This window comes from Eublepharis macularius, chromosome 12 (genome assembly GCF_028583425.1).
Source record: "Eublepharis macularius isolate TG4126 chromosome 12, MPM_Emac_v1.0, whole genome shotgun sequence".
Taxonomy (NCBI): Eukaryota; Metazoa; Chordata; class Lepidosauria; order Squamata; family Eublepharidae; genus Eublepharis; species Eublepharis macularius.
In genome coordinates, this window is record NC_072801.1 from 14,807,464 (window position 1) to 14,835,240 (window position 27,777).

A 27,777-nucleotide genomic window follows, 5' to 3' on the forward strand; every position below is an offset into this window, starting at 1 on the left:
TAACTGAGGAATATCCTTCACCAAACACAGTCCTCCTCCTTGCAAGGCAAAGCAAAAGAGAAGGGAAAGGCTTCTTGCTCCTAAGTAAGCTCTACAGACGTAGCCATCACTGCTTGTGTTTCTCACCACAAACAGCTCCAGGAGTTCACCAGAAAAATATTTTATTACAAGACTATTATTTATAAGTTAAAACATTACAATCAACAACTTGGGGGGAGGAGTTCTTCCCCCTCACAATTAGGATACAAATGTATCCTTTGTATCCATGGCAACCCTTGGGGTTGCTAGGTGATTGCTGTTCAGGTAGCTTTTCTGCCAAATGGGGATTGAGGCATCACATTAACTAGAACTTATTAAAAGTAGGCAGCCAGAGGGAGAGTAAGCTTATATTTAAATAGACACACCATAAAGTCCTAAGAAATAAATACCATAAAATTCCCCCGCTCCCCTCCCAATCCCCTCCACAATCTAAAAGCCAAGAGTAAGAAAAACACCGTGGAAAAAGGCTGCTCCAGTGTGACGACTGTCCAGGGGGCTCGGACCTTGCACATCCTGTCTTCTCCAAACTCCTCAGACCTACAAAGCCACAAAGCAGAATGTGACTCGTTAGTGACTCCATCTTCCATTACTCTCCCGAATTCAGCTCCAACGCTGCTCGGAGCTCAAAGCAACAATGAGATATCTCGCAGTGTAAAACAAGCCTCGTGAAGACAGCGGTTTGCATCAGCTGTCTGAGACAACCGGGACCTAGTTCAGTGCTTGACTGGGCCAAGGCCGATCCGGTACTTGTCACTGATTAATCTCCCAACTTGGCATGACAACTGAAGGCAGCCATTGCAGATCAAGTGGCATGATCCAATAGTCTAAAGTCAGATGTTGTAAAAGGCCTGTGGACAACAGTTTGGGAGGTCAGTTTTCAATAGAAAAACACAAGAACCTACAAACCAGACCCACACATGGGAAACGAGATGTGTTTGAACATAGTTCAAGGGTAGAACAGGTGCTTTGCATGTGTAATGTCCAAGGTTCAATCCCTGGTCTCTCCAGTTCAAAGGATCAGGAAGCAAGCAACACAAAAGATTTTTGCCTGAGACCCTGGAGATCTGCTGCCAGTCTGAATAGACAATATTGACCTTGATACAGCAAGGGTATGACTCAGAAGAAGGCAGCTTCATGTGGCTCAAAAATTCAGAAGCAACTTTTTAACCAGTGGCAGCTATAGTTGCCTGAATAGCATTTTTACTTTTTGTCCACAATTCAACCCACAACTAGGTATGCCCACTGTTTTCAATGGGCTTAACAATGCCCACGTCTCTGCTGGAGTGCAGCCCTAGTCAATTGCAGGTGTTCTACAGATCACCATCCACAATGCATGGGTGCTCAGACTGCCATATATGCTACTGACTGAGATTCTCTCATCAATCAGAATGGCTGAAGATCAGCCAGGGGCAGAGGACCTGAGGCAGAAGCCGGCGCTCCTCCACTTTAACAGCTGAGTGGCAGAATAAAATCCCACTTTGGAGAGGAAAACAGGACGCAAAAGGTTCTTGGCAGATTACCTAGGGCACCACTTTGAGGTCCACGGAGTCATAGGCAGAGGTTCTCATCAACTCAAGGGGCTTCTTCAAAAGCATCCGGAGCTCTTCATAGTCTGGCCTCTCTTCGTAGTCCAAGGACATAACCTGCAGCAGGTAGCACTGCAGGGCATCTGACAAAAGGTCATCAGGGAGGTAAATCAGACAGCTGGCTTCTTCAAGGCACTTGTCTAAAATCCTCCCAGCTCCACATGCTGCGGACCCAGAGGGAAGCTACATGCGCTTCTGACTCTGCACACTTCATAGTGGACAAGTAGCAACTGAACTGGGTCTGTGAGGAAACTCTGGCACCAAGAAGGGGAAGCTGAAAGAACCCACACTAGCCACCAACAGCAGAGCTGCAAAGGCTAATGGAGGAGAGGAGGACGAGGTAAGCCACTTTGGGTCTCCACCGAGGAGAAGGATGAGGTATAAATTTAGTAAAATAAATGAGTAAAAATAAATGTATGAAGGCAAGTCCAAAGGATGTATTGTCGAAGGCTTTCACGGCCGGAGAACGATGGTTGTTGTGGGTTTTCCGGGCTGTACTGCCGTGGTCTTGGCATTGTAGTTCCTGACGTTTCGCCAGCAGCTGTGGCTGGCATCTTCAGAGGTGTAGCACCAAAAGACAGAGATCTCTCAGTGTCACAGTGTGGAAAAGATGGAAGCCATTGAAATTCACAAGCATAAGCAAAACTTCAACAGGAAAGAAGAAACCTTAAGAATGAACAGAGCATGGGCTCCAGTTCTGAAAAACACCAGGCCAACAAAACACTCCACACCCGACAATAGCCCTGCAGAGAAGATTAGCACATCAAGCACCAATCCATATGCAAAAGAACCTCCTCAGGATACAGTGAAACCTCCCGCCATTAGCATTCCACACCCTGGGAAACTCTTACAGAATGACTCAGCTCAACCCCACCCCTCCTGAGTAGATACAAATGACCTACATCTTTTCCACACTGTGACACTGAGAGATCTCTGTCTTTTGGTGCTACACCTCTGAAGATGCCAGCCACAGCTGCTGGCGAAACGTCAGGAACTACAATGTCAAGACCACGGCAATACAGCCCGGAAAACCCACAACAACCATCAAGCCCAAAGGCCTCCTGCCTATCCTCAGGCCTGGGTAGCTTGTATGGTATAGTGAGGGAACTGTTGAACATGGATGCAAGAATCTTGGGTTCGAATCCTGCACTCAGACACAAAACTTACCAGGCATCTTTGACAAGCTACTGTTTCTCAACCTAACCTACTTGTAAGGATAAAATGAGATAAACCTGCATATGCCACAAGAAAACCCATTGACAAACAACCAGCGTGTGTACCTGGAATTGCTCTCCAGCCGTAGGACAATTTTGGATGCTTGATCATATCAGCTTTGCACCTATAAGGCCAGCAAGAGAGAAGAACAGAGGAGGGGGGAGAATGTAGGCTGAGATGAGAATGCTGTGCCTTCCTGTTTACGCTCCTCCCCCACCCTGCTCTACTCTCCAAAAGAGATGAAAGGCTATGAAACACATTTTGAAGGGACGTGAACGCAGCCCCATCCACGAGATAAGCAATGCTTGTTGAGAAGGCAGAGAGATCTTGAAGGACATTGTACTCCCCCCTTCCGATGGCGTTTGTTTGACCCTTGCTGACTCGGTTAAGAGCCTAGGAGTCATACTGGATCCAGCACTACTAGTAGTAAAACAAGTTAAGGCAGCAGCAAAGAATGCTCTTTACAACCTCACTCTTGCCTGGAAGATGGCTTCTAATCTCGACACGGCCGACCTGGCCACCTGGATCCATGCTATGGTAACATCAAGGCTTGACTATTGTAATGCATTATACATTGGTCTCCCATCTAAGCTAACTAGGAGGCTCCAGTTAGTGCAAAATGCTGCAGCTCGACTGTTATCAGAAGCAAGCAGGAGCAGGAGCATCACTCCCATCCTACAGTCGCTCCATTGGCTACCTATCAGTTACCGTGCTCAGTTCAAGGTATCGGTTATTACATACAAAGCTCTTCATGGCCTTGGTCCAGCATACCGGCAGGACCGCCTCCCTCCCTATGTTCCTCTACGGCAGCTTCGCTCATCTGAACAGGGTCTCCTGCAAGTGCCAGGCTGCACACGGGCGAAATCAACAGCAGCTCGTACACGGGCTTTCTCTGTGGTGGCCCCTACCCGGTGGAATGACCTGCCTGAGGAGGTCAGGAAAGCCTCCACTCTCCTCTGGCTTTCCGCAAACGATGGAAAACCGAATTATTCAAAAAGGCTTTTTACTCAAATGGGAGGCCTGTATTGTAGGGATGGGGTCTCAGATGCTTTGCTAACGAGTTAGGGACTTCACTATTATGTTGCCTTGCATATTATCTGTTGCTTTAAATATGTACTTCTATGTACTACCTGTGCTTTAAGTTGTCTAATGTCAATCCTAGAAGTGATTATGTTCTGTTTCAGTATTTTCTTCTACTTTGTATTGGATTCTTGCTAATGCTATGTCTTTTTAAACTTGTATCTATTTACCCTATGACATTGTTTATGGAAATGTCGTTGATACTGTATGGAAATGTACTTGATACGGATTGTCCTAATCTCATACTGTGTAATCCGCCCTGAGTCTCAGTGAAAAAGGCGGACTATAAATGACATAAAACAAACAAATAAATATTAGCTTGATGGCGGTTGGTGATACATGCCAAGCAGCTGGTTGCCAGTCACCTCCAGAACTCTCTCTCCCTCAAGGCCGGCAGTGGTCATTATGCCAGTCTAGGAATGTTAGTGATATACCACCCAACCCTTCTGGACCAAAAGGAAAGATGAAACATGAAGCCAGGAAGGAAGCCGATCCAGGCCACTAACCATGGGTTACGACAGCCAATGCTGATTGCTACTGTGACTCACTGAGAAAACCCGTATGGATATTTGCTTGAACATCCTGATCATCCTTTCCATCTTACTATACAAGGCCCAGACAACAACTGCGCTCATATACTGCTCTTCTAGACAGATGAGTGGCTCACCCAGAGCAGTGAACAAGTTAAGTGTTATTGTTATCCCCACAATACAGCTGGGGAGCTGGGGCTGAGAGGAGTGGCTTCCCCAAGGCAGTAGTGGGATTCGAACCAGTAGAGTCCTGATTTGCAGCTGAACCACGTAATCATTGTGCTACAGCAGCTCTCTTAACTTAGCAGAGGGTCTAACTGGCTGCTCTTAGCATGTTTTATCAGTCTATAACTTTGTACCAGTACCAGTTAATCTTCACTTAAATTTATCACCTTACTTACCTGTGTGAACCTCTGACCTTTCTCAGCACCCATTAGCTGTAATTCCTAATTCCATTTCAGACATACGGAGAGGCCACACTTTCAAGTTTTATGACATGGTTCACACTTTTCGGCCTCCTTTTTTCCCCACACAGTGAACCTACACTTGACAAGCTCATGACAGAATTAACCCTCTGCTTTGCTCCCCACCACCACCTCGTAACCTGTCCCATAAGAAGGATTCTCCTTTTGATTTCTTTACATTCCTGAAGAAGTGAGCAATGAATAGTGAAAGCTCATACTGAAATGAAGTGAAGCAGGTCCTTATTGTGTTGCTGGCTTTTTTATTTCAAATTTTGCTGCAACAGACTTACACAACCAACTCCTTTGCAATTCATAAGAGTGGCAAGACACCCTTGCTTTGAAAAAACACAACAACCTCAAACTCAAGCACACACATCAAGAGCCTCTCCCATGCACAGCACTCACCTCTCTTTCTTCTCCATGACCACACAGGGATTTGACAGTTCCTCAGACCAGGGAAGGAAGCCACACAGCCATTTCACAAGGCAATAACCCAGGGACTCAAGATCACTCCGACGGGATGGTGCTAACAGGGAGAGAACACACATCCGCATTTGAAATGTTTGAGAGCTCCAGAGCTGTGCCCACAGAGGAGAAACGAAAGAGCTCACAGCCCCCATCCCGTGGGTCACAGCAACTCCTACGCAGCGTAGCCACTGGCTGAGCATGCACCTCGATAAATGGCTTGCTCATTCAGAATTTTCTATTTCTGACCTACTCTAAAACATCCACAGTGTTGATAAGAAGGCGTGTAGCATTTTCCGAAAGAAAGTCACAGCCTCGAGCTTTAAAGAGTTGGATCTCTTGCTGTGAGACAGCTGAGAACATCTCTTTGTGTTTATCATTCTTCCTATGGTTTCAGGTGGGTAGTCATGTTGGTCTGCACCAGAAGAGCAAGATTCAAGTCCAGTGACACCTTAAAGAGCAACAAGGTTTTCGGAGTAGGAGCATTGACTCTTGAAAGCTTACACCCTGAAAATCTTGTTGTTCTTTAATGTGTCATTGGACTCGAATCTTGCTCTTCTTTCTATGGGTTTTATTTTTTTTAAAAAGTAGAGCTGTCAGTTATTCAACTCATTACAGCATCAAAACAATTTACACAGATGCCTTTTTGAGGTATTAAAAAGAGCAACATAGCTTTTGTTGCCAAGCTTTGAGTTCTCTCTCTCTTTCTCATCCTCAAAAGAAAAGGTCATATTTTATATTTTTTCATTCTCTATTTCTGGTACGAGCACCAGTACAGCTGCCCAATAAATAAATGAAAGTGCCTGTAGCCCTTTAAATTGATCCTTGCTGATTAATCAAAAGCTTTCATTAATTAACAACACAGCCCCTATGCAGAGCTTCTTCAATCTACACGTATTAATTCCAAAAAGGATTGGTGCTGTGCATCTCTCAATAGATGCTTGTGGCTGTAATAAAAAGTGAGGCTGGACACTCAGAGGCAAGGTGGGAGGCAAAGAGGAAAAGATGATCTCTCTGATGGGACCATGTGCTAAAAGGAGAAGATGCAAGCACATTGGATTACCTGCTAGACCGGTTCCTGTTCCCACCAGTGAATGGCAAACCTTTCACCCAGAGGAGAAAGGAGAGATGCCATGGCATGAGGGATCAGAAAACTGTCTAGAGAAGGCTGTGATGCTCAGAGAGATAACACCATCAAAGGGAAAGGTTAGAAAGACCCAAACCAGGCCTGGGGGGTCCAGACAATGGCTCATGCAACATGTACATTCCACTCTGTTCCTGAGCTCTGGAAACTCACCAGCTCCTTTGTGGCTATCCAGGCTGATGAACTCAAGAGTGCCCTCATGAGGAGTCCTGCTGCCCTCCCGCTGAGGCACGTGGTTCCCCCTTGGGCAGTATCGGAAAGCAAAGCAATAGCCTGCCAGGGTAAGCTGTGGAAGGAAGAACAGGAAGGCGTACAACAGGTTGCTACAGTGGCCCAACGGGAACCAGACAGAGGACTATCAACTAGGCCCTAGTGGGTGGGTGAAACCTTTGCTGCATTTATCTTTAGCAACTGGCCTGTGCCCTGTGAGAATCTGCAGTGACAGCTCTATGCCCCTTCCTTGCTCTCGTTCTCTGATATGACAGGCACTGTCCCCAAACCCATCAAGAGTCAGCATTTGTTAGCAGAAGGAGCAGAAAAGAAAGACCCTCCCCCTTCCTGCCCTCAGAAACAATTCAGAGAATGAAGTGCTGAACCAATAGTTGGGCTTAAACACTTCAGCGCCTATACTTGGGCACAGCTCTGTTTCCCCGCTAGACTTAGGGAAGCTTCGGAACCTCCTACCCTGTCAGAATGCTCTCCCTCAAGCCCCTCATCCACACTTGCCCCTACTGTGCGCTCCTTACCTCAGTGAGATCTCTTGGATTCACGTATATGTTCTCTGCAGTGATATCCCCATGAGAGTACTCGTTCTCATGAAGGAACTCCAGCACGTCCAGCTAAAGACAGAGGGAAAACAGCAATGCTGCGATGCCTGCTTTTTCCTATTGTAAGCAATCTAGCCCTAATTCACAGTCCTTGTCCCCAGACTTTTCTCAGCATGGGTAGGCAGAGAGGCTGCCTTATAGTCTCCACAGTCTGAGACAGAACATTCAAACAGGACACGGTGATATTATGCCAAGCCAACAGTTTAAACAGGACAGTGTGCCTCAAACCAATACGCCCCTCCCGACTCAAACATTCAGTGCAAATGGTGGCTCTACCAAGGATCAGAAACGACATGTGCAAAGAACCTGAGTACTGTACTACACTGCACTCCAATCCTGCTTCTTCACAGGTTGTTTCAGGGAAACCTAAACATCACGACAAGTAATGTTAACCCGACCACTGCTTCTCCCACGAGAAACATTGTCATAACGGAGAAAGATAGGACGGGATGCTTACCTTGTTCCCCACCAGACCTTTTTTCTCCTGATACCCCCATTCTCTCAAGCTGCCTTTTACCACCATAGATTTAAAGAACAAGCACTTACCTTTCAAAGGCATGACTGAAAGTCTGCAACAGGGAAAGAATATCAGGGAAACTGGGCTGATAGAGAAAAGGAGACGGGGAATCCACCATTCTCCACTGTAAAGTGCATCCTCTCAAACACACTTTGCAAAGGAGAATGTGCCCCTGGGTTGACGTTCCAGGCAACTACACTCTACCCTTTAGCTATACCTCAGCAAACAGGAAGGATGAAACTCATCTCTAATTCACTCCTGTGGCAGCAACAGCACAGGGTAATCTCCCACAATTCCCTACTCCAGAAACTGGACTGTAACGGCAACATCTGCCATAGCCTGCACCACGGGCAATAACTCCTCACTTTCCCTGAAGTCAAGCCGAAAGCATGGAATCGGCTTGTATGTGGCTGTTGTGATATTAAAAACTTTGTTTGATACCCAGATATTTAGCCCCCTATAATATTCCCATCTGTGCCAAAGCAAAAATAATAAAAAGGGAACTTCCCCCTGGGCTTTCAAACCAGTGATTCATCAATCCTGCGCTGGACTTTAAAAAAATTTAAAATAGGAAAGAGGGGAGCAGGGAAGAATGGAAAGAAGAAGGGGAGTGGCTGGCTAGTCGAGAGTAGCTAATCACAATGCCGTGGGCTGGCAGGGGGCAGGAGAGGGCAAAAAGGTAAAGGTGCAAGCACAGAGTCATTAATGGCCCACGGGGGGATGTCGCATCAAGAAGTTTTCTTGGCAGACTTTTACGGGGTGGTTTGCCATTGCCTTCCCCAGTCATCTACACTTTACCCCCAGGAAACTCGGTACTCATAGAACATCAAAAACGGAATAAAGAGTATCCAAGGGGAAACAGCCTACTACAAAGCTGATTTTTTTAAAAGTCAGGGTATAAGCGCTCCCCGGAAGGCTAGTGAAAAGCCGCAGAAGTGGCTGCAGTGACGACTCATGGCAGCAAAACTGGTCATGAAAAAAATGCTGCAGTAGGAGAACTGAACTGGCAAAATTGACCACTGCAGACTCGGCTCACGTTACAGCTGGGCAAAATTCAGCAACAGACCTTTCTGAGACACATATTCCCTTCCCCATTGCAGCATTCCATACCAGCCTGACTGCAATCTGGAAGGCAGCTTTCTCTGTCAACTTGCTGGCACCATCATCCAGGACTGACTGGAGGGACCGACCCAAATCAGAGAAGACCAGGAACCTGCAGATTGGGGTGGAGACTGATGAGCTATGCCTTTTGCCGGAGGTCTCAAAACCATCCCCAATCCCACCCAACTCCATATGATTTCAAGCCCTCCCACTCTAATCTCTGCATCAATTAACTCTTCTTCGGGTCATCTTTATTTATAGCCTGCATTTCTCTTCAATGGGAACAGCTTACAGCATTGTTCTCCCCCTCCTCCATTCTATCCTCGCAACAACAACCCTGTGAGGTGGGTTAGGCTGAAAGTGTGTGACTGGCCCAAGGTCATCTAGCAAGCTTCATGGCAGAGTTAGAATCTGAACCTGGCCTCCCATATCCTGCACTCAAGCCACTACGCAATACTGGATCTTATAGCTGAAAATAGAAATGTAACAACCAAACATGAGAAGCACATAATTTCAGCTGACCCTACTGCAGCCACAGCCTTTCAGAGTTAGATGTCCTCCCTCCCAGAGTGTGAATATGGCAGTAAAAAGGGCGAAAAAAGAGGTTTGTTAACAAGAAAGGCATATTTAAAGGTATAGAAGGTACAGGAGCAATCCAGATCCAATAAAACAATGGGTATTTTGCCTTCTAGCCAAAAACCCCCCAAAAGATGGATGAAGAAAATGGCAGGTTAGATAATAAGAAGTCAGATAAGTGTAAGGAAAATAAATGTTGAGGCTACAGTCTTTCCAAAATAATCCAAGCAAGGAAATGAAAAGGCAAATAATGGCAAAAGGAAAGGCATAGGAAGACACCCAAGGGGCCAGTGAAAGAAATGTAAGACTGGTGGTGGAAAGAGGATAGCTTGGAACAAAGGGCAGGCCAAAACTCCCTCACCTGTAGTTGCTGCCATGGAGGCCAAAACCAATGCAACTGGGGATTCCCAATAATGGAACCATATGCTGTTTCTTCCACTTTTCCACTGCGGGGGCACAAAAGGTGAACAATGGGAGTTACCCAAGCAGAACTCATTCATGACAACTTCTCTGGACAGGCAAGCTTAAATGACTCAGAAACCCAACTCTACCTTTTCACCTATCAGGTGCAATATTAGCAGTGCTTTTAGGATCCAACTTGTCGGTCATGCAAAGTTAAGGAAAGAGGGTAGCTATGGGTATTAATAGAGAATGAAGAGGCAATCAGACAAGTCCCACTGCCCCCTCCCCCAGTTTGGCAGGGCTACAGTTTAGCTTCTACCTGCCCACACTACATTGTTTATGATTAGCCCCAGGGCTTTTTTTCCAGCGGGAACGCAATGAAACGGAGTTCCGGCACCTCTTGAAAATACTTGGCAATAGTGTGTGAACATAATATTATTTAAAAGAATTCTGTGTGTTTCTTTCTCATTTCCCTCTTGAGAGTTCCGCTACCTCTTTTCCCAGAAAAAAACCCCTGATTAGCCCCCACTCAAGTATGGCGAATCACAACCAAAGTGGTCATTTCTGGTAACCTGCACGGATACCCTGCCACTGCCAAGCAGCTGCCAGCTTGCCCTTTGGGCTGTGTGCTCATAGAATAGGCCCCCCTCCTCATAGATAGCAGCAAATGACTAACATATGTAGGAAAACATTTATAATTGCTGGACAGTGCTCAATGCAACACAAAAATGAATCTCATTAGAGCTCACCGCCAGAGAGCAAGAGCAAAAGAATACCTCTTGGAAAGGCTGAGTGTCTTCAGATCTCCCACTCCCACCCCCAGACACGAGGTCCACTGGCCAAGAACACTAACAGGCCAAAGGTGGAGGGACATAGCCTAGTCACCTCTAAATTATTCAAGTAAAGTCTTACCCGTGACTTTCTTTGCCGCTCGCTGCAAAAAGTTCTGCTCGTTGAAGAGCCGCCCATCTTTGGTGTCCTGAAAGAGAGGGAGGGAGGCAGGGAGACAGAAGCTGCCATTAATATACCTTCCAACGCTCTCACACCTCCACCACTGTCTCCTGGATGACCATTATGAAAGTGATTGTTCCTTATATAACCTCTAGCATTCAAAAGGAACTTGCTGACACATGCGAGGCTGCCACCTCCATTTAACAAATGGGAAAAATCAAGATACAGCGCAGTAGATATAGTGAAACAGATATACTAGGACAGAAACTGGTCTGCTAGGGAGAAGTCCTTCTCAAAGCCCCTAGCAAGGAGCTCCCAATAAGGCGTAACAAATAGACAGCGTGGTTAGTATTCTAATTTCCTACATGTGAGGGGCATGCAATTAGACCCTCTCTCTGCTTTGGTGCTTATTTTTTAAAGCTTCTAGTCCACAGAGTTGTGAATGGCTTATGAAACCATGCAGACTTGTTATTTTGGAACCAAAGAAGGCCTTGGGGAGGATCTTCTAGCGGTCAGATGGGCAGGCACAAACAATTTGCGTTGTGCCTCGGAGAGTGCGGGAAGTGCTTCTTTCCTTGGCCTTAGCCTGCCCTGCTTGTTGTTCTGGGTGATTTCATCCTAATGAGGGCCATTCCTTAAGCCATTGGTTTTTACAACCACCTTCTGGGGAAAGAGAAAAACGGAGTCCTCGTTCAACCTTCTGTCTTGTATTTGGCTGAGCCCCAGTTCCTGTTCTGGTCCATGTCCTTGGCAGCTGTGTCAAACCCTTAATTCCATACTTCCATATATTATCATTAAGCCAGGGGAACATCTCCTAAACCAGTGTCAGGTTCATGGGCTGCCAGACCTCGGATTGGAGAAGGAATGTGATTCTTGTCCCTCTTGTAGAATTATTTTGTTTTGAACTCCTCCCACCAGCCCTTTTTTTAAGTGGATTGCACGGGAACAGAAGCAGAGAAAAGCGTCAGTGGCACTGTCTTTAAAGGATGCAGAGAAGTTAGCCGTGTTAGTCTGTGGTAGCAAAATCAAAAAGAGTCCAGTAGCACCTTTAAGACTAACCAATTTTATTTTAGCATAAGCTTTCGAGAATCAAGTTCTCTTCGTCAGATGCCTGATACAGAGATCTCTGTATCAGGCATCTGACGAAGAGAACTTGATTCTCGAAAGCTTATGCTAAAATAAAATTGGTTAGTCTTAAAGGTGCTACTGGACTCTTTTTGATTTTACTGTCTTTAAAGGACTACGCTTAAAGGTACTTATATCGGGAGGATGATGATGGTAGTTGCAGCTGCTTAAATACAAGTCGCCTGTTACACAAGGCTGATCTTCCTTCTCGCTTGGTTTTCTGGTGCTAACTCAGTCAGGCCCTGTATTTCTGAGGAATGCCCAAGATTTTGAAACATTAGAAGAGCCCCCTGACAGGCAAAGCAACCAGTCAAAAAGCACCCCACAGCTGTCAATGAAAGAATGATGAAAACTCACCATATCCCCAGAACCTTTCTAATGTCATGTAATTTTGATGTGGTTCTTGGGGATTTACAGAAGTTAAACCTCAGTTGAGCACTTCTCCTTCAGTGGAGGTGGGCATCCAAATTGGTTAGGTCACACCTTCTCTCGCTCCAGGCAGGGCTATGAAAATTTGAGAGCAGAGTGAGAGAGTCCCTCCAATTTGAATAGCCCTGCTGCTCCAGGAGGACATTAGAGTCTAGCTCTACCTATTTTTAAAAAAGACCAGGAAGAAGTATCTACTAGCTAGATCTTCGGCAGCGATGGGAAATATCACCTCTAAAAAGGTACAGAGCCCTGGATCTATGGCCAAAAAAGATTGTTTGAGGGATAGCCCTCCTCATCCAAGGTCTCGAGCAAAGGGGAGAGGCAGATGAGAGCTGTGCTCCCCACAGCAAAGCCACATGAGGAACAAACCCTCCCAGTCTGAGGTCTTGGACAAAGGTTAAGGGCAGATGGGAGCCTCTCGCCCTACAGAACAACAAGCTAAGTGGTCAGGAGTTTAGTCTGTAGTAGAAAATAGAAAAGAGTCCAGTAGCACCTTTAAGACTAACCAACTTTACTGTAGCATAAGCTTTCGAGAATCACAGTTCTCTTCGTCAGATACAAGAATCCGATACTGAGGTTAGCCTATTGCTTAACTCCTCAGTTATCATAATATCTGATAAAGAGGAGGGAGAGTGGTCCAGGGAGGAGTCTGATACAAACGACAATTCAGCCAGGCTTTTCCAACCAGAGCATTTCCAGAGGCTTCTGAAATAAGCCCATTTGTGGGGAGGGCGGGGTATAAATCAAATGAAATAAATAAATAAATAATAAAAAGGTGGTAACCACTCTCAATGATCCCACTGAATAGGGGGGAAAGCCTCCACCAACTGTTTTGTGTGTACATCTGGACATACAGGGCTTTCAAAAGGCCAGACAAGAAATTGGGTCCTGTGTTCAGAATGGTCAGTGCCTGGATACGGGTCTACTCTGCAATCAATCACTAAAAGGTTCTAAAACTTACTTGACGTGATCATATCAGGATCTTAAGGTACTTTGGTGGTGGCCCTATTCTCTGGTACAGTACTGTCTAAAGATGGCAATATTGTATTTAAAAATCCAGTAGATAAAAAGAACAAGTCTGTTCTCAAGAAGTCACACAGGGCAGCTTCGTTAACAGTCAGAGCAGTAGCAGCCCTCTCTAATTTTACCCAAGCAGTGGTAATCTGGACAGACAACCTATTACAACTCCCTGAACCAGAGCCTGTGACTCTTAAAAGGTCTCTGCTAAGGATCAATAGAGCTGCTCAGTTTGCTTCAGATGCCTCTCAAGACAGCATTCAGTATTGTGCCAGAGCTCTGGCTAAAACATTGGAAGGTAGATACATTACTGAAGTCTAACCTCTCCACTGAAAAATGTTCTGATTGGCTGCTCTTCAGAAAAAGAGCACTGACACATTCTAGTTGAAACAAAAGAGAAGAAAAAAGCTGTGCCCCATACGCCTTCTAAAAAGGAGGAGGTCTATAGGTCTAAGCCTGTTCAGTCCTTTTGTTCCTTATAGACCGCCACAAGGGGGGCAGAAATAATAGGGAATTGAGAACTGGATGGCAGTTCAATTACCAGTCTTGATTCCAAAGGAGTAACTTCCCAAACACAAAGCAAAGATGTTGCACCAATATAGATAAAAGCACATGACAATAATCAATACTGAGCAATACTAGGCCAAGCACTTGTATTCTAGATGCACTTTCAAACTTTGCATGAACTGTCTGTGTTTTTTCTGTGTGTTAGGTAATTCTAACAGGTGTTCTTTAATCTTTTGACAGTTAATTAAAATAGAGGACTCTATCGAGATTAATGTTCCTCTATCAGAGATTCAACCAATAGTGATCTCTCAACTTGACTTTTTCTGACACTTCTCAGAGATTTATAGTTTTGTTTTGCAAGTTTGAGTATAACATCATTTTTTACTAATTGGAAGGTTATACAATAGAAATTATGAATATTCAGTGAAGCATCAGACCAATTATCGTTTGTTTGTGCCATCACGTGAAAAGCTCTTAGATATTTGCATATGATGACTTATAAAATTGCAAATTCAGATAGAATGTCAGAGCTCTGATGGAAGAAATCTCTTGAGAGAATTTATGTGAGAACTTATCTTTACCTATGCATTTCATAGAAACTTTGATTATGTTAAACTTGGAATTTATTAGGAAATGTTAGCAAACTTATTTCTTATTGCCTTTCTGTGTTCTGTTTTTATATGATTTATATTAGTAACCATTTATATTTTAATTACTCGCTTCATAAAAAAACTAGGGTGTATTTTCAATAAAGTGAAATAAACTCTAGACAGGTATCTGTGTGTTTGATAAAGAGTTGCAAAGCAATACTGAACCCTATATAAATAAATGTACTGATAAACAGGTAGTTCAAAGAACTTAGCTGTTTGACAGGTCTGAAAACTAATTGCTGAAAGCTTTCCAAGAGAAAAGATACATCTTTCTTTTGGCTAGTAGAAGCTTAGTTTCAGACACGGGCAAAAGCTCGTTACAAAGAGACTCAAGTACACAGGGTATAAAAGCCCTCTGCATGACTCAAAGAGTGAGGGACATTGATTGCCTTTCACAGATCAATGAGAAAAGATTACCACAGATCGTTGGATCTTATCCAGTATGGAAACAGTTTACGCCTCCCCCCTGCTTTTACGCCTCCCCTCTCCAATTTCACTGGATACCAGAGAAGCAAACCAGATGCAGGAGGCAACCCAACATTCTCAGGGGGTATTTTATATTCTCTTTATGGTCCCCAAGAAATCGGGAGAATGGAGAGCAACACTGAACCTAAAAAGATCTCAATATCTGAGCGAGTCGACAAGGTAAGTGGGGTGGGGTGGGGAGGACAGGGGGACTAAGTGGGGGAGCTGGGGGGCTGGGAGACAGCTTCCCCCCTCACTTCAGTATGCTCCAGTCTGTCCTTTTCACTGAGGGTATTCACAAAAGTATTAGTTGCCTTAGCTGCAGCCCTGAGATAACAGGGGGTACACACATACGCCTATTTAGAAGATATTTTAATAAGGGCACTGGACTGGGGCATGTGTGACCTCCACTCTGGTTCAGTTCTCCAAGTACACAAGTTTCTGATAAGTACCCAAAAGAATCAGGTGGTTCCATTGAAAATATTAAAACATCTGGGAGCCAGGATAGACACTCAAAAGGCAAAAGTTTACCTGCCATTAAAAAGGCAGACAAAAAAAGCAAAAACATGATATCGACTTTACAGCATCAAAAGCTACGATGTTAGCACTATTGGGTCTGTTCATAGCAATAATAGACCGAGTAGCTAGATTCCATACGAGAGCATTATAGTGGACTCTGATTTCATATCGAAAGGACATAAGGGAGAAATGACACACACACAAAAAACCCAAACCATCTTTGTCCTTTGCGTTAAGAACCCTCTAGTATTGATGGACATCTTCACCCAAACTAATACAGGGAGTTCCGGCCTTCCCCACCGCCCAGCCGTTAACAACATATGCCAACTTAGGGGATGGGGAACTCACTGCCTAGACAAGTTGGTTCAAGGAAGTGATTTCCAAAAGAAAAACAAAACAGTATAAACTGGCTAGAACTTAAGAGGGATAAGGCTGGCGTTATTAGACTTTCAAAACAAATCCAGAAAAAGTTCATCCTGGTATGAAAGGATAACATCACTGCAAAGGCGCACATAAACTGTCAGAGGGGAACAAGAGATCTTCCTCTGAATCAGGAATTAATCCAGATCTTCAAATGGGCAGAAGAGCATTTACGGGGTCTCAGGGCCCAACATATCCTGGGAGTGTTAAACACTCAGGCAGACTGATTAAGACAACAAGTCCAGTGGAATGGTCACTAAACAACCAAGCATTCCAAGAAATGACAAAGTGTTTTGGGACACCAATGATGGATCTTTTCATATCCATAAAAACAGGAAAGTTCTGAGGTTCCTGTCCAGGTTCAACGAGATAGAGGCAGAAGGAGTAAATGCTTTATGCCACACCTGGCCCCAGGGCCTGCTTTACGCCTTTTCCCCACTCCCAATTCTCAGCAGGGGGCTAACCAGAACACAGCAGGAGGCGGGGGCATCTTTCTGCTAGCTCCATGCTGGCCCAGGAGAGCTGGGTTCTCCGAATGGACCCAAATGTCAATATTGGACAGGTGAACACTTCCGATCAGATATGATCTGTTGGGTCCAGGCCCTGTTTTTTTCATCCAGACCCTCTTTGGGGGGAAAATTGATGACGTGGAGACTGAATGGAAGGACCTAGAACTAACTGGTCTTTCTAGGGAAATCAAGGATATAAGATTTGAACCCAGAGGTTCAGGTTCTAGAAAAACATTACACATGGGCAGCCTTATGTTATTGGGCAGCTGATCAGGAGGTAAATCTGTGGAATCCATCCAGGTAGGATATCAGTGTCTTTTTACATGCAGGATAGAAATAAGGGCCTAAGACCGAACACCTTAAAGAGGCAAGTGGTGACCATTAACACTGTACTAGGCAACAGGGTTTTTTTGGAATTATAGCTACTGAAAAATATGTAACACAATACCCAAGGGAATGGTGCAAATAGTGCGCCCAATTCAATACAGATTCCCAGCATGGAGTCTGTCCAAAGTTTTTTCAGGTCTTCACTAAAGTACCTTTTGAACTTTACTCTACATAGACTTAAAACTTTTTATCTTGGAAAGGAGCCTTTCCTAGTTGCCATAATATCGGCATGAGAGTTTCAGAGTCAGGGGCCTTGTCTATACGGAAGGGGCTCTGTATTTTCCAAAAGGAGCTGGTAGTACTAAGGACTGATCCTTCTTTCATCCCAAAGATACTATCATCATATCATCTTGACCACCAATGGGTGTTACTATTTTTGTTTTCTCATGGGACATTAAATCTGGACAAAAAAGTCTCAAAATCAACTATAGTATTCTGGATAAGAATGTACATACATAAAGCCTATGAGATATAAGGTCTAAGGGCCTCCAGCGGAGTTACAGCCCTTTTCAACAGGGAGGCAACTACCCTCGGCCACCTTCTCTACTACGGTCCTGGTGGACGAGATTTGTAAGGCGACAACAGGGTCGTCCTTTACCACTTCAGTAAAGTAGTACAGAACAGATCAGCACAATTCTATAAAAGTTGTTTTTGGGAGACGTATTCTCCAACAGGCGTTGGAACAGTAATACAAGGTTTTTTCTTCCATGCGGACTAAACTTGGTTACATAACCAGTTTGGATGCCTTCCCCCATTGAAGGAAAACGAAACATTGGACTTACTTAAAGGTTTATTCTCTTCAGTTGGATGAAGGCATCCAATTCTCCCACCCCTGTGTTTTTGAAGGAGTTACCATGTGGGGTTAAGATATTAAATTAAGAGTCTGTTTTAATGGATTAAAATTGTAAAAAAAGAAAGAAAGAAAAAGAAAATCGTATTGAGCTAGGCTATTTTACGTCTGGAGGGACTCTCTCACTCTGTCCCTGGAAGGCATACACAAATTTGCATAGCCCTGCCTGGAGCAAAAGAAGGTGTGACCTAACCAGTTTGGATTCCTTTGCCCCACTGAAGAGAAGAAACTGTCAGATAAGTCCAATGTTTCGTTCAGTGAGCTTCCCTCACTTACAGGTACAGCCAGCAACTTTGAGAACAAGAACCAGTTCTACATGTTCTACATAATACTCAGATTTGTGAACTGAACTCACCAGTTTGAGGGAGAATTTCTGTTTTTGACGGCAGGCTCCAGAGGCCAACTCCGCTGTGGAAGGATGAAATGAATGAAGGTTATAAATTGGTAATGCAGGAGAGATTAAATGGTAATGTGTGCTGGGCCTGACAAGCCCAGTCCCCATCTCTCACCTTGGCAGACTGCAAGCTTAACCACGACCAGACTTGTGGGCGTTTGTCATTTAACCACTTAAGTAAGACTTATCCCGCAAGAACCTAGCTGTCATAATGCACTCCAGATACAATGAGAATAGTTTCAGGTGGATACCCACATTGGTCTGCAGTAGAACAGTAGGATTTGAGTCCAATGGCACTCAAAGGTGTAAGATTGAAAAAAGGAGCTCTGACTCGAAAGCTTACACTCTGAACATCTTGTTGGTCTCTAAAGTGCTACTGGGCTTAAATCCGACAGATATAACGAGTCATCATTAGAGCCCAAACCGGAGGTGATCCTGAGAATTTCAGCAAAACTTGTACAGAGGAAAACCATGGATAACTGTAAGCCAAAAACACTAATACTGACAGCGCACAGGGTTATCTCTAAGAGCCAAACTAGACGAGATGAATTACATGAGGTCATGCGAGTATCTAGAATCATGTCTGTTCCTACCTGCTTGTGTCCATTTTAACTGATGAACATGTGTCCTGTAGCCCTAGTCCGTGCACATGTCGGGTAACTGGTGTAGTCACGGTTGCAAGTGTCCATAGTCATAATCAGCAAGTTGCCATTGCAGAGCATCAGTTTTGAGCGGCTTCCACTTCCCTCTCCTCTCTTTTCGCCCTTTGATCCGACTTACACTCAAACTGCTTTTAATCTGGCAAGTTCTAAATTCTCCTGTTTTCTAGTTGACGCTGCGGCCTCCCTACTCCTTCCTACACCCTCCTTTCCTCTTAACTTCCTCCTCTTCATGCAGCGTCTTTAGTCGGGACGAGGAGGAGGTGGGAAGAAACTAGGGGCTCTATTAGGGTGACGGGTGGCATTTTAAAAGCAAAATCCACCAAATTTGCAGGGGAGCTAGTCCTATCTGTCCTCTAAAGACCTCCCAAGTTTCAGGGAGAATCGATCCCGGGAAAGGCATGATCCATGGGTTTCCCCAGTTCCTGTTATTTTCTCTTCACAATAGTAAAAAACGGGGCAGCTGATGACACGTACCTTGAGGGGCTTCAAAATGACCTCCCCAAGGTCCAAAATCCTCCAAATTTGCAGACCTACTCCTCACTGTCCTCTAAAGCCCCCCGCCAAATTTCAGGGAGATTGAACCCCGGGAAAGGCATGATGAATGGGTTTCCCCAGTTCCTGTCATTTTCTCTTCACAATAGTAAAAAATGGGGTGGCTGATGGCACCTTCTTGGGGGGGGGGGCTAAAATGGCTCCCCAAGGTCCAATCTCCCTGAAACATGGGGGGTCTTTAGAGGACAGTTAGCAGTTGGTCCCCTGAAAATTTTGTAGATTTATTTTACAAAATGCCACCCCAATCCCCCTGGATAGCCCCCACAGTTTTCCCCATAGATAATAAAGGAGATCAGAGGTGGCTGAGGACAAACAGGCAGGAAAGAGTTGATTCTGGCTGACAGCAAGAAACACTGCTGTGGCTGACGTGGGGACTGCCCACCCCCCTTTGCATAGATGCCTCCCCTTCCTGGCAGACCAAGCTGCAAGATCTCAGCAGAGGTGTGGAACTCCTGTTTCCAGCCCCCACCCCCAGAAACCCAGTGGGGGTTTTTTCCTGATATGTCCAATTGAGTGAACAAGTCTCTCTCTCAGAAAAGCTACAGAGGAAGGTTTGAGCATGCGTGAAGAGAAGTTGCTCATGGGATACCACCTCTCATCTGGGAGGAATGGGGAAGAAACACGTGTCAATCGGAGCACAGGATTGAGTGCAGTGTAGCCGCATTGTGCGAGTGAACAGGAAAGCAATGGGGAAACACGTGTAAGTGCATTCACGTGTCAAACACATGTAATTCATCTCATGTAGTTTGGCTCTAAGAGAAAAGATTAATCTTTTCCCAACATACCTATAGAATCTGCTCTCTGTTCTCTATAGAAACAGGGTATGGTGCCCCTCCATGTCACCAAATGGAACCAGGCCTAATCCTTTCCCACTTAGTTGCATTGGTAAACAAAAAGGTACAAAAAGGGAAATGACTTCATATAGAGGCATATAGAAGCCAAGAAGTATGAGCTATAAAACATGAATCCCCTAGTTTGAATTTTGCCTCTGCCACTCACCCACTTGCAGTATGGTGATAACAAGGGCCTATTTTACACAGTTTGGTAAAGATTAAAACAAGAAAACATATTTTAAGCACTATCTAAAATGTTTAGTATTAGTTCATGATAAGCACAGGACTGTACCGCATCAAAACACTTCTTCACCTCCTCCCCAAAGTTTACAGTTGATTGATATTTTAATAAAGCTTTGCATTTAAATAGCCCTTAGTAGCCATTAAAGAATACATAAGCTCACCAAACACAAGAACTCTAGAAGGTAGGCCATTAGCATTACCCCAACCCAGACTGCCAGGGAAGAGGCACTGAATCTGAGAGTACAATGGCTTGCCTAGGGCCATCTATGTTAGTAAGATGGAATTTTAGCTGGGAGCTTCCAAGATCATACACTTTATACTACAGGAGCTCTCAGCACTTTAGAAACACAAGAAAAATCCGTGAAGCACTATGAATTCTCTTCAAGCACTACAAAACGGTAGGCATTATAAACACATCCGCTGTGTGAAGAGATGGGCAGAAGTTTTCCTTTCCTTTCCTGTTACGCAAATGGCATCCCCAACAACAGAGACAAGGGAAACTTTTATCAGTTTGGAGCAAGGAGCAGCTCTGAAAGCACCCTTCTCTTCCCACAGCATCCTTTACTCACAGAAGCTCTTTAAGACTGCTGTCACAACAATGGGTTCTGGGAAACGGTCATTATAAACGCTGGCAATGCAGGATGTGCAATGGGATAAAGTAAAACATTGCTAAGATTGTCTCCAGAAATTGGCGTAGCAAATGAGGTTCATTTTCAACCTTAGTACATATGAGAGAAATGGGCATACAGCAGCGCTCCCCGACATAAAATAAAACAAGCATATTCTGTACCTTCATACATCAACACAAAGTCAGACTGGCTCAGAAGTTTTACAAGCTTCCACTGCTTGTCATTCAGGTCTGTCAGAATTTCACCCTCTGGGAGAGGGGTCACAGAAGCAATCTTGTTCTTCCTGGGAGAGTGGGGACTGGGTTTTGCTTTACCAAAAAAGGAAACACAAATATCCTTTTCTTAGATGGGTGCCAAACAGATTGTACAAAGGACAATACCATGCTAACATCATCCATCAGAAGCCATCAGCCCCAAATAAAACCTTAAGGCCCCCTTTGAAGATATTCAAGCACCAAACCATTGTACTGTTGTGTCCATTCAGAACCCCATCCACCCTCCACTGAGGTTCCTCCTGGGAGTGATGTTGCCATGAAAGACACCCAGAACAAAGAAAAAAAACCCAAGGGGTGCTTCTTGCTGTGAAAACACTGAGCTGCTTCCATCACTGTTAATGCACAACACAGTGCCAAACTATATGACATAGCAACCATCAATCCTCACTTGGATGTGTGTTTCGCAAGTGATATGCACTCCCATGCAGAATGCCCATCGCCAACAAATTGCAAGGTTTGAAAGTAAATTTAAGACTAAATGGGAGTGCATAGATGTCACTTCTTGGCCTCTGCTTCTTTCACCCTGTGCACCTTGATGCTGCTAAATGTGTAAAGGCATGCTAGCACTGGGAATGGAGGTGGGAGTGAGTACTGTGTGCACACACAGGCACTAAGGACCTTGAAAAGACAATCTTAAGAAAAGGTTGAAAAATAGCATGCAGTCAGAAAAAAGAATGGTAGGTGCATAGGTATTTACACAAGGAGTGTTCCTTAATCTTGATAAAAGCAGAGGAGGAGAACAAACATTGAGATAGAACAAGTGGCAAAACATCTGTCCTAATGACAACTGACAGCGCATACTCTGTTTGCTTAGCCAGACAAGGGTTTAGAGACTAGAGCACTGGATTTTGATATGGGGAACTCAGTTTCAAATTCTCACTCAGCTCAGTATCTTTTCATATAACACACCTTGAGGATTTAGTGGCAAAGCATTTCAAAGAATGCCTCACGTTCTTTGGAAACAAATTCCCAAACAATACCCATACTAGCCAGTTGCAATGAAAATGAACAGGAGTCTTGTGGCAAAACTGACAACTTTATTCTAGTATAAGACTTACAGATGAGGTCCGTCTCTGACGCTGTTCAGTTTATGCTGGAAGAAAAAACGTCTTTAGGCTTTGCCCCAAGACCGTTGTTTGAATTCTTTAGAGAATGGATATGATAAAAATGAAATGGGCGCAAGAGAAGTGTGAAAAGAGACAAGCCTTAAGAGCAAGCTAGGAAAACCGCTGTTTAAAATAATCTACAAACTGGGCCTTTGAGTCGCCCACGAGCTCTCACCTTTTGTTGCTTCCTTTGGGGACCTGGAAGTTGCTGAAATTTGAGCAGGACATTGTTTAACTGAAGTGGAAGCTTTTGCTTTGTCTGGTAAATGTATTTCCACTTTTTTCTTCGCAGGATACCTCACTGCTACAGAAAGCTGATCCAGGCCTTTCTGATTTAGTTCTAAGCCAAACGAAGCAGAGATGGTCAGAATGAGAAAAGTGCTTAAAGGATCAAAACTCCCCATCCAGGATCCATGAATGGTTCCAACCTTCACAGTCACCCTAAGCAGAATTAAACTCTCCAGGACCATTGACTTAAATGAGCTTAGGAAGGGTATAACTCCACTTAGACTGAGATTTGAGTCCAGTGGCAACTTAGAGACCGACTAGATTTCCATGGTCTAAGTTTTTGACGAAGGGCGCTTTGACTCTCAAACGCTCACATCCTGAAAATCTTGTTGGTCTCTAAACTACTACTGGACCTGAATCTTGCTCTTCTACTACAGACCAACATTTGAAACTACATCTGAAATTCACAGTGAATTTACACTGCTTGTGTAAATACCTATGCAACATCTGAAATTCACAGTGGCACTGTGAATTTTTTACAAGTGACTTGTCTCTGAGACACTGTTATGAAACTCGCAAACAGAACACTAATTCAGTTCCAGTCCTGATTAGTACATTTTCATCATCACTCCAGAATAACAATTGTGAGGGTTGCAGAAGACATGGTATCTGCTTCTTTTGGGCTCTATCTCTGGGAGACAGCGATATATATTCTGCTAGAAATATATATGCAATAGTTATTTTCTAATCAAACCCATAATGATTTGTATGGCCTTAATGACATAAAAATGCACTGTTAGTAACATTAGTTAGCATATACAATTTTAGTACCTGACATTGTTTTGAAATTTAAAAGTAATGATGCTTTGGTTTTCTGTAAATAAAATTGTGAATATTTCCAGTACTATAGAGAGAGCGCTAAAAACTGCTGTACTCTATGCTGCTTTAATATATGCATCTTACATTGCCATCCTAAGCAGAATTATGCCTTTCTAAGCCCATTGATTTCAATGAATTTGAAAGGATGTACCTCTGTTTAGGATTAGCCCTGTTTTTGCTAACAGATAAGAAAAAAATAAACACTGAAAACAGACAAATTTTATAGTAATCAAAACTAAGTATAGTATTTGGAAGAAAAAGTCTCATACAGCTGCAGTAGGACAAGCAGCATATTTGGATATCATATTGTAATTTATAACACTGAAAACACTACAGTGTATTACTAATATTAGTTTCATTAATTAATATTAGTGTATTATTAATATTATATATTATAGCAAACTGAGGACAAAATTAGCCACATTTAAACAATGAACATATCCTTGAAAAAATATATATCCACAGTATACAGGAATTATCATTTGCTAATAATACAGACTATTTTACATTTTTAAAAAATCTTCATACTACATATTTTGAGTAAAACCTTAAACTGCATTTCACTAATTCCAAAAAAGAAAATGTTTTGTTGAATTTTCATTTAGTGTTCTCCAAAAGCTCCAATTTTTCCCCAATGGAAAAAAAAACTGAAATGGATTGCCCATTAACCCCCAAACAGAAAGAAAGATCTTGCAGAACAGATAAAAAAGTTCCCACTAGTGATATATTTATGCCTCTTATTAGAATGGATTCCTTGTTAAAATTTCATCCTCCCAACCATCCTGCAATTTGATCAGAATAACTATTTCCAGTTGACGGTCAGGGGAGCAGGCTAAGGTAGGTGAGAAGCTCATAACAGATTAGATCAAAAGTTCTCAGCTGATAGAAAGCATGACACGAGAGGGACACAGGCTTTTCATACTACTTCCAATCTCCATAAATAATTTCTCATAAATGTTAAATTTTACAACAGAATCACTGTAAATATGAATGTCCTTCTTAGGAAATAGATGCAGAGGATTTAGCCATGTTAGTCTGTGGTAGCAAAATCAAAAAGAGTCCAGTAGCACCTTTAAGATTAACCAATTTTATTGTAGCATAAGCTTTCGAGAATCAAGTTCTCTTCGTCAGATGCATGGTACAGAAACTGGTCAAATATAGAAGAGGAGGGAGGAGGAGGGGAGGAGAGGGAGGCTGCTGAATTGGAATTCATATGCAAATTTGACTCTGTCAGGCTGGGACTGAATAGGGACTATGAATGGTTATCACATTATCACAGGTAACAGATTTCCTTTACAGAGGCTGGGTCTGGGGGAGCCCAGTGACACCTGGCGTGGGCTTTCAGGGACCACAGTTCTCTTTGTCAGATGCATCTGACGGGGGGAGCTGTGGTTATCGAAGGCTTATACTGCATTGGAATTGGTTTTGCTGCTACAAACTAACAGGGCAAACTCCAACTGACCCCAACACCAAAAGGAGATGTTTACATTTACTAACAAAGGAATGTTTTGGTTGCACCCTCCCTCTCACGCCCTAATTGCCTCTTCTCTCTCCTCCCCTCCTCCTCCCTCCTCTTCTATATTTGACCAGTTTCTGTACCATGCATCTGACGAAGAGAACTTGATTCTCGAAAGCTTATGCTACAATAAAATTGGTTAGTCTTAAAGGTGCTACTGGACTCTTCTTGGGAAACATAGGCTTTTTGTTTCCATCTTGGTGTGATCCTGGTTCTTTGATAAAATGATTGATGAGACGTAAGATACAGCTGAGAACCACTGCCCTAAATCAATCTTGAATTCTAGTATTTGATTCGATGCGGGTCTTCATATTTATGTCCAATCTACTCTTCCAGCAAATAAACACTTGAAGTTAAAAAGCAGCAGTACCTATAGCCTGTAACTGGAGAGCATCCTGCTTGGCTTTCAGATGGGAGTTTTTGCGTTTACAGAGATCCCCATTTTGACTGAATATTCTTACCTTGCACGGAAGGAGTAGGACTGATCTGCATTGCTTCTGCTTCCTGTGGAGGTAGCCTGCTCCCACAGGAAGGACAGAAGATAAACGTTGCCTCTACCTTCTTTCCACATTGAGGGCAAAAACTAACTATCCTGGAAAAAGAAAAGAGGTAAGAAAATAAACAAATAAAGCCGGAAAATACAGGGAAATTAACTTTTATGTTTTCCTGTCTTTGAAGGAATAACTTAATAGGGCTCTGTGTAACTCCAAAAGTGAACTGTGACATGCGTCAAATCATTGATTAATTTGCTTTAAAACAACATTAATCCTGTGGCCTTGTTACTGTCTTTTAACCAGTATTATTATTATTTATTTATTATTATTTATTGCATTTCTAGACCGCCCTCCCCGTCAGACGGGCTCAGGGCAGTGTGACAACATACAATTAATAACATACAGTTTAAAAACAATAAAAACATTATAAACATTAAAACAGTATTCCATATACAATAAAAATTTCTCAACTGGCAGATATAAATATTAAAATACAGCATTTTAGCTGTATTTTATACACTTATAAGCTCCTGCATGGGTAGTGGACGGTCTTCAGTGGTATGGCTGGCGAGAGGACAGCATAGCCCCCACCAAATGCCTGGCGGAACATCTCCGTCTTGCAGGCCCGGCGGAAAGATAACAAATCCCCGGTATACACCCTGGTGGTTAAAAGCACAAACTGATAACTGAAAAATATAACTTCTCTCTGGTATTTTCAAAGACATGCTATTGTTTCTACTTTAGAAAAGCTTTATAGGTAGAGACGCTTTTAAAATTCAATTATTTTACCTGCATACTGTGGTTCTCCCTGCTGAGGAGCCTGAATTTAGACAGAATCCCATTGCGGGGGAAACACTTGAGAGCAAATATGGTTCCCCCCTTCATTTTATCCTCACGACAACGCTGTTAGGTAGGCCTTTTCCTCAAATCTTGCCATTTAAACTGGATTTTTCTTTTTGCCAAAGTGCTGCAAGAGTCATGCTCAACTTTGTCACAGATTTGAGACACAGAAGTCTGCCTTTACCTCCCCTCAAAGTTGTTTTCAATCGAGCAAAGGCAGAGACTGTAAAGTTCTGTTTTTAAATAAAACTTGCTTTGGGCAGTATTCCTAATACAAAAGTTGGGAAAGCTACAAAATAAAATAAATGTTGGGCGTACACACACACACACACAGTCTGTTTTTATTTTCTTCCTAACTTCTTGCGCTCGGAAGTCTTCGCCTAAGTAAGTTGCAGAAATCAAAGGGCACTTTTATGAACAATTAAGTTTATTCTAGGCCAGAGGCCTACTCTTTGAAAATAAAAAGGAGGGCTGCGACCCTAGGCAATCTTACACGAATGTAAAACATTGAATAAAGCGCAATTTACTCTTGAGTAAACGTGCAAGAACTCCGCCCCCCACTTTCCTCCTCATCCCCGGTCTCAAGCCCTCCCCTCTATTCACGCTTCCTTCGAGGCAAGCCCCGCTCATCCCAGTGGACCTTCCCGCTCCTCCGGAAGGGCCGTGCCGCAGCCTCTCCCTCAGAAGGCGGCGCCGAAGTAGGCCCGGACGAAGCCTGGGCCTCGTCGTACCCACCCAGCGCTGGGACTCGCCATCCTCTCGGCCCGCAGCGGGGTTCTGAGGCCTCTCCGGTAGTCCCGCTTCATGGTTCCCGCCAAGGCCGGGAGGGCGTCCAGCTCCGCATCCCGCAGCAGCGCCGCTGCCCCCCGCTAATTCTTCCTCGCCCGAAGCGAGCCGAGTCGGGAAGCTTCGGTTACCGCCTCAGAGATCACTCGAGCGCCGGCTTGGAAGCGGCTTGCAGGCCGCGCTGAACTTCGGGCCTCTTCAGTTGCGCAACGAAAATCTCTCGGCTGCTGCCTCTGGCTTGTTTGTTTGGTGGCTTAAAGGTTAAGACTGACAGGAGCGGGTAAACCCTTTTCTCAAATAGAGTGAAAGAGCAGTTGGTGAAATAACCACAGACTGCCCAAATCGACAGCATTTGCGCAAAGGCAAGACTAGGGTTTTTTCCCTCAGGTATGCCATCAAAAAAAGCATTTCACATTCAGATGTTAGTTATGTCCAATAAGTTATTCATTGTTGTCTTCGTTTTGAATAAATACCCCACTGAGTCCAGCCTCATTGAGAATATTTAATGATGCGCTTTGCATCCTAATGTGGCTTTATTCCACTCCAAGCACGCTAAACTCACTGT

At 43.9% G+C, this 27,777-nt stretch overlaps 1 protein-coding gene across 2 annotated transcripts; it reads right to left on the reverse strand.

The window, feature by feature from the left end:
* Positions 1-144: 144 nt before the first annotated feature.
* VRK3 (VRK serine/threonine kinase 3) lies at positions 145-27,458 on the reverse strand. 2 transcript variants are annotated; one of them, XM_054995555.1, is made up of 14 exons: positions 27,162-27,458; positions 25,554-25,684; positions 22,645-22,809; positions 21,250-21,396; positions 18,131-18,183; positions 10,859-10,925; positions 9,906-9,990; positions 8,978-9,080; positions 7,270-7,362; positions 6,677-6,809; positions 5,320-5,440; positions 2,906-2,964; positions 1,560-1,708; positions 145-576 (listed from the first exon to the last, which is right to left on the reverse strand). In XM_054995555.1, the coding sequence occupies exons 1-13, from the start codon at positions 27,230-27,232 to the stop codon at positions 1,560-1,562; spliced, it is 1,377 nt and encodes a 458-aa protein (XP_054851530.1). In that variant the 5' UTR covers positions 27,233-27,458; the 3' UTR covers positions 145-576. The 2 variants fall into 2 exon arrangements, with proteins under 2 accessions (XP_054851530.1, XP_054851531.1); XM_054995556.1 differs by lacking the exon at positions 27,162-27,458 and adding an exon at positions 26,376-26,908.
* Between the last annotated feature and the right edge of the window lie 319 nt (positions 27,459-27,777).